The sequence below is a fragment of the Salmo trutta genome, chromosome 31 (genome assembly GCF_901001165.1).
Source record: "Salmo trutta chromosome 31, fSalTru1.1, whole genome shotgun sequence".
Lineage (NCBI taxonomy): Eukaryota > Metazoa > Chordata > Actinopteri > Salmoniformes > Salmonidae > Salmo > Salmo trutta.
In genome coordinates, this window is record NC_042987.1 from 14,857,696 (window position 1) to 14,872,602 (window position 14,907).

The following is a 14,907-nucleotide window of genomic DNA, read 5'->3' on the forward strand; positions in this document are numbered from 1 at the left end:
ATTAAAGTTGACAGTGCATCTGTACACCAACTATGAGGTGAAATGACTTACAAATGCTGTCAAAATAGGTTGAGGCCTATTCTGTATTGGCTCATTTGTAGTGATGTGTAGGCGGGATATATAGAAAGAGTATCTACCTACATCAAACCTATCCACACAGGATGGATCACGTGGGTCCGGTTCATAAAACACGCATTCCTTTCTATTGTGTAGGCCTACAGTAGGACTATATCCATGCAGGACTATATCCATGCCACAATAATTAGTATATCAAGCTACAAGTATCTGATAGTTAACTTCTGCTTTTAGATAATGAAATAATAATATAATGGATATTTCTATGCATAGCAATTTAAGTTGATACAATGTGGCTGGTTATTGGAATGATGGCCTTTTATGATTTGTCAAACATAGAAAAATATGTTTCATAATTCAATTCTGACAACTATTATACATGTAATATGATACTCTACGTTCAAATGTGATGCATATAAAGCACTAAAGTTTGTATAGAGCATCTTTTGAAGGACTAGCAGGAGCAGAATGAGATGAGGGGTTATTTTGGTGATGGAGATTAAGGCAGCCTTTTTGTCATTTGTGCGAGACAAGCCATTCATCCATCCAGTTCACAGCCAAAAAAAGGCTGGTCCCAGAAATTAGCAGTTTCAGCTCAGCAGCAAAGTCGTCGGGCTGTGAAGGCAGAGAGAAATTGACTAATTAGCAATGCGCACTAAAACTTGACGGTTCTCTCTATAACAGCGAGGGAAAGACTCGGTTTTTCTCCCCCTTTCTCTTTTCTTTCTTCCATAGATGTTTGAAATCGCAGTCATTTACGCTCGACAGTTTTTACAATAGCCTTGAGCCATAATTTTGCGAGTCTCTTCAGCATCCATACCCCTGCATGGTCTCTCTCCACCGGCCATGCACGACCGTTTCTCTCCCCAACCGTGGATTTCCTATTACTCTCGTTACGACTCACTGAGCCCCAGGCCCAAGGATAATGATGTGTTGTTTCTTGGTAGCATAATTTGTCACACGTATATTTCTTCTTCTTCTTCTCTTGCAGAAAGCACAGCTCCCTCTCACACACTCACACACTTCTTGTTAATTCAGAAGAACAAATTATCAACGTCAACAAATAACCTGAAATAGTGACTTTATGAGTTGAAATCAATCATTATTTTGAGGCACCGACCATAGACTTTTAAAGGAAAGGAATACAGCTAAAGAAAAAGGAGAACAAAGGAAAGCCAAGTGAGAATATTGGGAACCTAAAGCTTTACTTTCTTTTTTTGTCAAGATCGTAAGTCAGGTAAGTTTGGCTTGTTCTCAAGCAAGCTGCTCACATCATTTAGTTGTGACAGGCGCTTTAGAAAATGTGGCGACTATGAAACAAGGTAGTACAGGACGCTTATATCAAGTTTACAAACATATTTCATACAGTAAATGCATGTTTAGCGTTATACAGCAACCTACTCATGTGCGTGTTTCATTTATATTTGTTGGATAGCTGCATTGAATGAATAATTTCTGATACTCACGTCTGAATAGTCGTAACTCAGGTATAAGGGAAAACGCACACGCACAGTGATGATGTCGGCTGTGTGAGGGACAAACTAATTGCTTTTGTATCACTCCGTGCGTGCATTTGTGGATGTGTAAATTTCCTCATTGTGGGAGTGCAGCAAGATAAGAGGAGAACGATAAGTGTTAGCTGAATGCTGCATAGTATCCGTGCACGGCACCGTAGGGGTTGCCTTTTCCTCTTATCCAACAACTTAAATTGCGTTATCGAAGATAATAAGGCGATGCAGCATCTCCTATAATATTTTGTTTTGACAGTGCGCTTCAAACAGCAGCGTCCATTTAAAATGATCTTGTCTTGAACGACTGACAATAGCAAGGGAATAGCACATTATTGGGACTATACGTTTTTGTTTTCTCATCCGACCTGAGCCAAAGTTCAAATGATACCGGACTGAACGATATTGTTCACTGTAGAATAATATCGGAGGGAGCAGCATGACGGTTTACAAGTTCAGTCGTGTGTATATCCACCATTTAACCATTATGCTCGGTATAACGTGAAGGTATTGAGACAATTCCATCCTGACTGTAATGATGATCTCATGTTATGTTCTTCACAAATAAATGGGCTAGAGGTAGGCTAAACGGCTTGCGTGGTGTATTTGTTGCCTAGGTGGCGTTAACAGTCAGGAAGTCATGTCCAGATCCGGTGATAGAACCTCCACCTTTGACCCTACACACAGTGACACCCTGCTGCACGGGCTCAACCTGCTATGGAGGAAACAGCTTTTCTGTGATGTGACTCTCACTGCCCAGGGACAGCAGTTCCACTGCCACAAAGCCGTGCTGGCGTCCTGCTCACAGTATTTCAGGTCTCTCTTCTCCAGCAGTCATATGCTCAACAACGAGGGGACCAACAACAACAAAGACCAGGGGAGCAGTGGCACCCCGTCTTCCTCCCCCGATGACAAGCTGATGGCCAGCCCCCGGTCCATCAACAACTTGGTCCTTCAGGGCTGCTCCTCCATCGGACTACGGCTAGTGCTGGAGTACCTGTACACTGCCAATGTCACGCTCTCCCTGGACACTGTGGAAGAGGTGCTCTCGGTCAGCAAGATCCTCAACGTCCCTCAGATCACAAAGCTCAGCGTGCAGTTCCTCAACGACCAGATCTCGGTGCAGAACTACAAGCAGATCTGCAAGATCGCGGCGCTGCACGGCTTGGACGAGACCAAGAAGCTGGCCAACAAATACCTGGTGGAAGATGTGCTGCTGCTGAACTTTGAGGAGATGTGCGCCATGCTGGATGCTCTGCCGCCCCCGGTGGAGTCGGAGCTGGCCCTCTTCCAGATGTCGGTCCTCTGGCTGGAGCATGACCGGGAGACTCGCATGCACTACGCCCCGGACCTGATGAAGAGGCTGCGCTTCGCCCTCATCCCGGCCCCAGAGCTGGTGGAGAGGGTCCAGTCGGTTGACTTCATGAGGAGTGACCCGGTATGCCAGAAGCTGCTGATGGACGCCATGAACTACCACCTGATGCCCTTCAGACAGCACTGCAGGCAGACTACAGCCAGCAGGTGAGGACAGACGCACGCACACACACACACACACACACACACACACACACACACACACACACACACACACACACACACACGCACACGCACACGCACACGCACACACACACACACACACACAAATAAGGGTTAGGAGTGGTGTATAAGAAGTCGTTAGCAAAGGTTAGTAAAGGTACTACATACTGCATACTTGCATAAGGTTAGGGTTAGTGAGGATGCTTTAGAATGGTCTACCTTATTTTGCATACCATCTCAATTCCAACGCTACACTATATGACTTAGTTAACTCTTGGTAAAATAGTTTTTTTCTCTGTGAAGGTTTTAAGTGCTGAAAATATGGAGGAACATACATTTAGTCAATAGTTGTACAGTACATTCAGGCATTTCGTCTGAAATAAGAAATGATTCTTATTTCCTATATATTCCAAAAATATATAGGTCACTCATAACTTAACGTAGGCACACATGTAAAAATATGACATAAGAGCACATGAACATTTGTGTTGACATAACCTGGGTAGATATCATCTATAACTTATAACCTATTTATACACAACCAGTAGGTATATTTTTTTATTAGCAAGGACAGGAAAATAACTCATGGCTTATAGAGTTGTAGGTCTGAGTGATCCATACTTAGGAAAGTTGCTTGGTCTGCCTCACCTACAGTACACAACCATGGGACATACAGTACTGCATGGCCAGGTATGCTTGTCATGGTCTGTTTGTCATGATGAGCATTTTCAGAGATAATTAATGGACAGGATGTTGACAGGAAGATGATTGATTGGCAGTGCTTTATGATGCTGTTGTTTATAGAACACAATTTAGTTATTATAAGTCTCAAGTATTATGGAGCAATTTTGACTTTTATATTTGTCTAACGTTATCTGCTTCATTCAGAAACAGTAGACTATATGATTGGAAAAATATTCTCACAGTATAGAAAATAGAAATCAACAATTATCTTGCAGTTGGGGGTACTATTTATTTACCAGGGTAATTTATGGCATGGGTAATTTCACTATTTCTTTCTCACAATATCTTTATAGAGCACATAAGTGGAAATCCAATAAACAGTTTTATCATAAATTCAGAGAAGAAACAGCTGTGATATTACAAAGGCGATTTTCTGTATTTAGAGGTAACAATATTATTAGGAAGTATTATCATGTACATTCACATGATTGTTAAGACGTTACAGCTGTGATCTACTGTATATAGCTCATTTAGCGTTGGCCAATATGGACTTTTCTCCATGATAGGGAACATTATTTTGTTATCTAAATCTTCCATATAGAATACAGTTACAGTGCGTTCAGAAAGCATTCCAATAAATAAATCCAATAGAAAGTTATGTGGAATGGAGAGGGCCTGCAGGAAGGGTACCACATAGTCTCAGTGAGATACCCATAGATGGGTCCAGATACAGCACAGATCTAGGGTCTAGACTGCTCATATTAATATCACAATCCACCGTTTCTCTCCCCTCAATTAATTAGCCTTATCTATGTTTAGTGGCCATTTTCAGATGAGAATAAGCCCCAAAACACGAGTCGGCCAGTATCCAAGTGGGTGCATGAGAGGGCAGTCATTTAGTCAATCGTAAAACGAGAACGATGCAAATGCCTGGAATTAATGGCCAATGTTGTTTAAACGACTGTTACTTTGTGGTTAGTTGTTTAATTGCATTGCACATAATTAGATGACTGGACTCAATGTACAGTAAAGTATGTGGCCCTGAAATTGTGTTTCACAAACCAACCCCACAGCTCAAGAATATGCTGCACAATTGGCTCAGAACTATCACATGGAGAGTCTTTGCCAATGGAATAGCAACATTTTATGCAGTAGTTGATCTACTGTGTATCGTCCAGTCATAATATTATTTGCCTCACTGTATGGCACCCTGGCACCCTGTAGAAAAGTTCTGATGAGTTCACACCTAATTGAACAGATATCTTTAGGCTGTAAACCCTCTTTAGACCGAAACCGAATGAAAAACAAGCCATTGAAAGCTTTATCATAAATTCAGAGAAAAAACTGCTGTGATATTACAAGGCTGATTTTCTGTATTTACAGGTTACAATATTATTAACATGTTGTTACCAAATACATAGGAAGTATTATCATGTACATTCACATGATTGTTAAGACGTTACAGCTGTGATCTACTGTATATAGCTCATTTAGCGTTGGCCAATATGGATTTTCCACCATGATGGGAAACATTATTTTGTTATCTAAATCTTCCATATAGAATACAGTAACAGTGCATTCGGAAAGTATTCAGATCCCTTGACTTTTTCCACATTTTGTTACTTTACAGTTTTATTCAAACATTTTATTAAATCATTTTCTCTCCTTGTCAATCTACACACAATACCCCATAATGACAAAGCAAAAACTGAATTTTTACAAATGTATTAAAAATAAAAAACATTTACATAAGTATTCAGACCCTTTACTCAGCACTTTGTTGAAGCAGCTTTGGCAGCGATTACAGCCTTGAGTCTTCTTGGGTATGACGCTACAAGCTTGGCACACCTGTATTTAGGGAGTTTCTCCCATTCTTCTCTGCAGATCCTCTCAAGATTTTCAGGTTGGATGGGAAGCTTTGCTGCACAGCTGTTTTCAGGTATCTCCAGAGATGTTCGATCGGTTTGAAGTTTGGGCTCTGGTTGGGCCACTCAAGGACATTCAGAGACTTGTCCCGAAGCCGCTCCTGTGTTGTCTTGGCTGTGTGCTTAGGGTCGTTGTCCTGTTGGAAGGTGAACAGGTTTTCTTGAAGGATCTCTCTGTATTTTGATCCGTTCATCTTTCCCTCGATCCTGACTAGTCCCCTAGTCCCTGCCGCTGAAAAACATCCCCACAGCATAATGCTGCCACCACCATGCTTCATCGTAGGGATGGTGCCAGGTTTCCTCCAGACGTGACGCTTGGCATTCAGACCAAAGAGTTCAATCTTGATTTCATCCGATCAGAGAATCTTGTTTGTCATGGTCTGAGAGTCCTTTAGGTGCCTTTTGGCAAACTCCAAGTGGGCTGTCATGTGCCTTTTACTGAGGAGTGGCTTCCGTCTGGCCACTCTACCATAAAGGCCTGATTGGTGGAGTGCTGAAAAGATGGTTGTCCTTTTGGAAGGTTCTCCCATCTCCACTGAGGAACTCTGGAGCTCTATCAAAGTGACCATTGGGTTCATGGTCACCTCCCTGACCAAGGCCCTTCTCCCCCGATTGCTCAGTTTGGCCAGGCGGCCAGCTCTAAGAAGAGTCTTGGTGGTTCCAAACGTATTCCATTTAAGAATGATGAAGGCCACTGTGTTCTTGGGGACCTTCAATGCTGCAGAAATGTTTTTGGTTCTCTTCCCCAGATCTGTGCCTCGACACAATCCTGTCTCGACTTGGTTTTTGCTCTGACATGCACTGTCAACTGTGAGACCTTATATAGACAGGTGTGTGCCTATCCAAATCATGTCCAATCAATTGAATTTACCACAGGTGGACTCCAAGAAAGTTGTTGAAACATCTCAAGGATGATCAATGGAAACAGGATGGACCTGAGCTCAATTTCGAGTCTCATAGCAAAGGGTCTGAATACTTATCTAAATAAGGTATTTCTGTTTTTTATTTGAATACATTCGCTAAAATGTCTAAAAACCTGTTTTTGCTTTGTAATTATGGGGTATTGTGTGTAGATTAGCGAGGAAAACATTTAATTTCATACTTTTTAGAACAAGGCTGTAACGTAACAAAATGTGGAAAAAGGAAAGGGGTCTGACTACTTTCCACATGCGCTGTACATGGTGTCATGACTGTCCAGAGAATCCAAATAGATCAGGTTTGCAATGAATAACTTCAATCAGACCCCCTCTCACCCACAGAGGGGGGAGAAAATAACTAGTGGGAATTGACACTCACATCCTGTTGTAAATGAAGGGAGAAGATCCAGGCCTGCGCTCTCAAGATTCACCAAAGGAATGTGCTTTGTCTCAACAGACCCTTTTTCCTGCTGAAACTCTAACACATTCAAAAGTGAATAGTGGAACAATATTTCTCACGTAGAACGTGGGGAATGGTCAGAGGCGAACTATAGAACACTAATGTAATTTTGTTTGTTATTTTGTGATGTCATTAAAAATGTTATGAAGGAAATACTGTAACTTGGAAAGTATACACACTACATATATGAAGTTTCCACACTATGCGTTGTGCATGTCATATGAAAAATTATAAAAGTGTTTTCCATAACTTTGCACAGTGAGTAATCACCGCCCCGGAGTGAGGTCAGGGAGTGTGCCAGCCTGCTGGAACCGCCCCTTTCGAGCAAAAGGTATAAAGGATGGGTTAAGAAGTTAACACGGGACGAGAAAAGCGTGAAGCTTCAGCTACATGTTTAAAATGGTTTGAACTTTGAATCTCAACATGAGGTGGAGACGATAAACTCACCTCCCGGACAATCACTGGTATGATTAGCTGTCCTAAGTAAAGCATCTTCGAAAGTGAATTTAAGCTCAAACCATCGTATTACGCTACTCTCATCACCACACTGGGGAACGATCGATACGGCTGGCTAGCCTTTCTTCAAAGAAGCATCTTCAAGAGAAAATGGAAGGAACATCAACTCTGTAGTTCTGTTCAGGACTAAACGACAAGTCACCGGATACTGGATAACTACGAAGAAGGACAACAGTAGAAGACTTGTTGGAACCCATTTTGGACTATCAGAGCCTTACAAGCGTGCCGAGAAAATGCCCTACCCCCTTTCCAAGGCTACCCAGTTCACTGAGAGACCCCCGGCGAACCCAGGCATTTCACGTAAATACATTCATGAATTTTTTCTCAAAGCGGGCGGCGGTTCGTGTGCAAAGTATATGGTTACTTTAGGTGGTAGTAGTTTCTGAATGTTGTAATGTTAAGTGTCTCTGTCTCTATCTCTTCTTTAACAAGCAGCCATGTTGTTGTCGTTCCGCTAGGGACCTGTTTTCAGCAATAACCGGTGCAGAGTGTGTATGTTTATCTGTATTACCATTTAAGTAGCTAGTAAATAAATAATTCAACCAATTTGTGTAGTACTGAATCATAATTAAGGCTCAGGATTTTGCAGATGCAAGGAGGTTACGACTGTTCAGAATGGTGATATGATAAGAGGTTATGATTAATAAGTTGACTGTTTATAGATGTGATAGATAAAGACCGTTTAGAGTTTAATTCAGGAGATGGTAACTCTTTAAAGAACCACTCTCGTGGTGCCCCAGATCATAATGAGTTAGTTACATGATTAATTGAATTGGGTAACAATAAAACATAGTTAGTTAATTAGATAAATAACAGTCTTCAGATTAATGTTAAAGTCAAGTCACGACAATGGGCTACAATTCAGTTACTACCAACACAATGAAGTTGTTGGGATTAGTTACATTTGGCTTTCTACTCAACAAAAACGGTTCTCTCTATGGTTATGTGTGCAAGTGGTTGTTTTATTTCATCTATATCTGTTATGTAATTTATGTTTCCCGGCTTTTGTCCCCCGCCAACCCACTCCATACCCCAACGCCTCCACCCGAATCGCTCCAAATCCCAACCCCCTCCACACCCCGAAACCCTCAACACCTCCTCACCCACTTTACTCCAGGATTCGTTCCAATAAGAGGATGCTGTTGTTGGTGGGTGGCTTGCCCCCTGGACCCGATCGACTCCCTAGTAATCTGGTCCAGTACTATGATGACGAGAAGAAGACATGGAAGATCCTCACTAGTGAGTAGAAACCCTATCTTTTACCGATATGCTCTTTCTGTTATAAGCTTATTTAATAAAGAGGAATCAACGTACCAACGTGTCAACATACACATCTTTCTACTTCATATTCACCATCTCCAGCAACACCCCAACATCAACATATGTGAAAATGGAGCCTTTCTATGTTGTGTAGTCAAAAAGATAGAGGAAGATAAGTGTTTACAAACCTTTGCCTACTTATAGTTGGTTAGAATCACATAATGCACACCAGATGATGTCAAAAATGTTTCTAATGACATCGCTGATCATCTGGTGTGCATATTTTTGACTACAAAACATAAAAATACACCGTTTTCACATATGTTGTGGTGGGGCTAGAGATAATGAACCTTAAGTTGAACAATTGTGAAATATCCCTTCAATTGATTTTTGGGTTTAATTCACAAAAAGTAATCGACATAATAATTTAACCAGATTTCAACCACAAATCAATGACAGGATTTTAAGAAGTGGTTTATTTCAAGTTGAACATTCCTTATGTTTTGTCTTGAGCACAAGTTCATTTCCATGTAAAATTAAGGGAAGAACAAAAGGAGTTCCATAAATCCTAGAGGTAATGATGTATCACTATCACTTTTAATGTACGTTTTTTAAACTGAGCATGGCTTTACAGTCACAGCCCTGTGGCGTGGAGCTTTCTGCCTGGTGTCCCTTGTTTTTTTTAAAAATCTCTTGGCAAAGATGCATGGCCAGATTTATAATAATCTAATAATCTTGTGAGGTGTAGATGTAACATTATATAATTACATGTTACTGTCCAGCTGCTTTAAAATACAATAATATTAAGTAATAATATATTATTATAAAATATTGAATATGCCAGATAGATAGCAGAGCGAGGGAAGGAGAAAACATCCCTCCAAGCTGATAAAACCATTTGGTAATTGGACATGCATGGATGTCTTGAAAAACCTTGCAAAGCCAAAATATAATTGTGTGGGTATTTCTTTGCCCAATAATATGTTAAAATATAATTTTTCCCGCAAATGTTGACAATGAATTGAATAATTCTAAAATTCATAATTATATTGATTTTATGGTACAGTTGAAGTCGGAAGTTTACATACACCTTTTTTACTATTTAAACTCAGTTTTCACAATTCCTGACATTTAATCCTAGTAAAAATTCCCTTTCTTAGGTCAGTTAGGATCACCACTTTATTTTAACAATGTGAAATGTCAGAATAATTTTAGAGAGAATGATTTATCTCAGCTTTTATTTCTTTCATCACATTCCCAGTGGGTCAGAAGTTTACATATACTCAATTAATGTTTGGTAGCATTGCCTTTAAATTGTTTAACTTGGGTCAAACGTTTCGAGTAGCCTTCCACAAGCTTCCCAGAATAAGTTGGGTGAAGTTTGTCCCATTCCTCCTGACAGAGCTGGTGTAACTGAGTCAGGTTTGTAGGCCTCCTTGCTCGCACAAGCTTTTTCAGTTCTGCCCACAAATTTTCTATAGGACTGATGTCAGGGCTTTGTGATGGCCACTCCAATACCTTGACTTTGTTGTCCTTAAGCCATTTTGCCACAACTTTGGAAGTATGCTTGGGGTCATTGTCCGTTTGGAAGGCCCATTTGCGACCAAGCTTCAACTTCCTGACTGATGTCTTGAGATGTTGCTTCAATATATCCACATATTTTCCTCCCTCATGATGCCATCTATTTTGTGAAGTGCACCAGTCCATCCTGCAGCAAAGCACCACCACAACATGATGCTACCACCCCCGTGCTTCACTGTTCGGAGGGTGTTCTTCGGCTTGCAAGCCTCCCCCTTTTTCCTCCAAACATAACGATGGTCATTATGGCCAAACAGTTCTGTTTTTGTTTCATCAGACCAGAGGATATTTCTCCAAAAAGTACGATCTTTGTCCCCATGTGCAGTTGCAAACTGTAGTCTGGCTTTTTTATGGCAGTTTTGGAGCAGTGACTTCTTCCTTGCTGAGCGGCATTTCAGGTTGTTGATATAGGACTCGTTTTACTGTGGATATAGATACCTTTGTACCTGTTTCCTCCAGCATCTTCACAAGGTCATTTGCTGTTGTTCTGGGATTGATTTGCGCTTTTTGCACCAAAGTACGTTCATCTCTAGGAGACAGAACGCATCTCCTTCCTGAGCGGTATGACGGCTGCGTGGTCCCATGGTGTTTATACTTGCGTACTATTGTTTGTGCAGATGAACGTGGTACATTCAGGCATTTGGAAATTGCTCCCAAAGATGAACCAGACTTGTGGAGGTCTACAAATTCTGAGGTCTTGGCTGATTTCTTTTGATTTTCCCATAATGTCAAGCAAAGAGGCACTGAGTTTGAAGGTAGGCCTTCAAATATATCCACAGGTACACCTCCAATTGACTCAAATGATGTCAATTAGCCTATCAGAAGCTTCTAAAGACATGACATAATTTTCATGAATTGTCCAAGCTGTTTAAAGGCACAGTCAACTTATTGTATGTAAACTTCTGTCCCACTGGAATTGTGATACAGTGAAATAATCTGTCTGTAAACAATTGTTGGGAAAATGTCCTAACCGACTTGCCAAAACTATAGTTTGTAAACAAGACATTTGTGGAGTTTTTGAAAAACGAGTTTTAATGACTCCAACCTAAGTGTATGTAAACTTCCGACTTCAACTGTATATAGTTGATGGTAGAACTTTACCAGAGTATATAATGCGCACAGAACACAAACAAATGATATAATGGCTTCTGCAAATACAAAGAACAAGCTTTCTATTACAGTACTTGCCTCAAGATACAGTGCATTCGGAAAGTATTCAGACCCCTTGACTTTTTCCACATTTTGTTACGTTACAGCCTTATTCTAAAATGTATTAAAATAGTTTTTCCCCCTCATCTATCCACACAATATCCCATAATGAAAAAGCAAAAACAGGTTTTTAGAAATGTTTGCAAATTATATTTAAAAAAAATGAAATATAACATTTACATGAGAATTCAGACCCTTTACTCAGTGCTTTGTTAAAGCACCTTTGGCAGCGATTACAGCCTCCAGTCTTCTTGGGTATGACGCTACAAGCTTGGCACACCTGTATTTGGCGAGTTTCTCCCATCCTTCTCTGCAGATCCTCTCAAGCTCTGTCATGTTGGATGTAGAGCGTCGCTGCACAGCTGTTTTCAGGTCTGTTTTCAGATGTTCGATCAGGTTCAAGTCCGGGCTCTGGCTGGGCCATTCAAGGACATTCAGAGACTTGTCCCGAAGCCACTCCTGCATTGTCTTGCCTTGTGCTTATGGTCTTTGTCCTGTTGGAAGGTCAACTTTCACCCCAGTCTGAGATCCTGAGCGCTCTGGAGCAGGTTTTCATCAAGGAGCTCTCTGTACTTTGCTCCGTTCATCTTTCCCTCAATCCTGAATAGTCTCCCAGTCTCTGCCGCTGAAAAACATCCCCACAGCATAATGCTGCACCACCATGCTTAACCGTAGTGATGGTGCCAGGTTTCCTCCAGATGTGACGCTTGGCATTCAGTTCAAAGAGTTCAATCTTGGTTTCATCAGACCAGAGAATCTTGTTTGTCATGGTCTGAGTCCTTTAGGTGCCTTTTGGCAAACTCCAAGTGGGCTGTCTTGCGCCTTTTACTGAGGATTGGCTTCCTTCTGGCCACTCTACCATAAAGGCCTGATTGGTGGAGTGCTGCAAAGAAGGTTGTCCTTCTGGAAGGTTCTCCCATCTCCACAGAGAATCTCTGGAGCTCTGTCAGTGTAAGCATCGGGTTCTTGGTCACCTCCCTGACCAAGGCCCTTCTCCCCCGATTGCTCAGTTTGGCCAGGCGGCCAGCTCTAGGAAGAGTCTTTGTGGTTCCAAAATTCTTCCATTTAAGAATGGTGGAGGCCACTGTGTTCTTGGGGACCTTCGATGTAGAACTGTTTTGATACCTTTCCCCAGATCTGTGTCTCGACACAATCATGTCACGGAGCTCTACTGACAATTCCTTCGACCTCATGGCTTGGTTTTTGCTTTGACATGCACTGTCAACTGTGGGACCTTATATAGACAGGTGTGTGCCTATCCAAATCATGTCCAATCAATTGAATATACCACAGGTGGACTCCAATCAAGTTGTAGAAACATCTCAAGGATGATCAATGGAAACAGGATGCACCTGAGCTCAATTTCGAGTCTCATTGCAAAGGGTCTGAATACTTATGTAAATAATGTGTTTCTGTTATTTATTTTTAATACATTTGCAAAAATGTCTAAAAACCTGTTTTCACTTTGTAATTACAGGGTATTGTGCAGATTGATGAGTAAACTTTTTAATTTAATCAATTTTAGGGGTCTGAATACTTTACAATTTTAGGGGTCTGAATACTTTACAAATACACTGTATAGCTTTTTATTCAACCTTTATTTTACTAGACAAGTCAGTTTAGAACAAATTCTTATTTACAATGATGGTCTACTTGTAAAGCCCCCCCGGCCAACCCCTCCCCTAACCCAGACGACACTGGGCCAATTTTGCACTGTTCTATGGGACTCCCATCGCAGCCATTTAGGATCGAACCCGGGTCTGTAGTAAATCCTCTAGCACTGCGATGCAGTGCCTTAGACCGCTGCGCCACTCGGGAGTTTAGTGTCCTATGCTCAGTCTCACCTGATTATGTTGACCCTTTGAGACACACCATTATATTCTTGCCACGTTCCAAAGATCAAACGGGTGCTAATGGGAAACCTTATCTGTCCTTTGCAGCATCATCATCATCATCATCATCTTCTGTCTCTCAGTTGAGTTGTTGTCCTCTTGTCTGGCGGGGGAGCATCTCTCACTAATGTCTCATAGGTATTAACCACTGGCCTATGCTGTCAAAGACCCTGTATACTCTCTCACAATACAATACAACTTTCTAGTCCATTTGTCACAACTGCTCTCAATCCCACCCCAGACAACACACAAACAACACTCACTTTGTGCCCATAGTTATTTCTGGTCCTGGTCTGGTGGTGCGAGTATCATGTACCGTGATACCATTTTAACACATACCATCTGTAGCTAGATAGAATTGTAGTAGTGTTCCCAAATATTACCCACCTGTTTACTATCTGTCAATACTCAACAAGTTAATCGTCTGCTCTATTAAGTGTTACATTAATGGTATTTTAACATTTGCCTCAGGTTTTTTCATACATGTACATGATTTGGAAAGACAGGTATGCATACACAATGACTTACAGCCCCCATTGATATTTCACTGTTGACACTTTTTTTTCATTAAAACTCATCGATATGTGTAACAGTGTAAAACAACTAAAAGGTCAATGGGATTACCATTATTCAAAACTAAAAGTTAATACTCAAATGGTCCGTGTCTGAGTGGAAAGACAAAACTGCAAAATCATCCCCTTAACGTAACACATCGATCGCCACCTGATGGAGCTGCTACACACTGGATGTGAAATAGAGGATTATTAACATTCAATCATAACTTTTCAATAAGGCAAAGCCTGAGAGGGACAACGTTTGATGAAGACATTTATCAACACAGTTTAAGGAGAATCTGATCCCTCTCGTCGCGTCAGATCACCGCAGCTCGTCTGTTCTAGAAACTAGAGGAACACTTGCTTGCCATCTAGTGTACCTATAGCACCGTGAAGAAGCAGGGGAGGAAAGTAAGACAAAGACAGTGGCTCATTTAAAGTAGTGACTGTCTGTCCACAGGCTGATTCTACAGCACCTGAGTCAATATTGCATTAACACCTCATGGCTTGAAAAATAAATCTTTATCCAAGCACAGTACTGAACAGAAGAATGCAATGCCGTGGGATGCAACACTAATGACGTTAGATGGCAGTAGTAACGCAACGTTGGTTGGTCCAGTTGCCGTTGAGTTATTCAGTCGACGCCGACCAAGCGTGTTTCAATGCGAGGTATCTAACTCCCTCTAGTGAGCCTGAGAGCTTACTGTAAAGCTGGGTTTCTGCCCCATAGTGGTCTTACTGTTTAGGCTCCAGTGGTAAAGTTAGGGGACAATTAATTGACAAACATTTTTGA

The 14,907-nt window shown here is 41.3% G+C and overlaps 1 protein-coding gene across 2 annotated transcripts in view; it reads left to right on the forward strand.

Annotated features, from left to right (window-relative positions):
• The first annotated feature begins 569 nt into the window (after positions 1 to 569).
• klhl14 (kelch-like family member 14) overlaps positions 570 to 14,907 on the forward strand; it is a 68,959-nt gene continuing 54,621 nt past the window's right edge. Inside the window, exons 1-3 of one of the 2 annotated variants that reach the window (XM_029725406.1) lie at positions 570 to 1,312; positions 2,201 to 3,104; positions 8,739 to 8,860. In XM_029725406.1, the coding sequence (XP_029581266.1) occupies positions 2,224 to 3,104; positions 8,739 to 8,860 (1,003 nt within the window). In that variant the 5' untranslated portion in view covers positions 570 to 1,312; positions 2,201 to 2,223. Of the gene's footprint in view, positions 1,313 to 2,175; positions 3,105 to 8,738; positions 8,861 to 14,907 lie in introns of those variants that run through there. The other variant, XM_029725408.1, reaches the window with a different exon arrangement.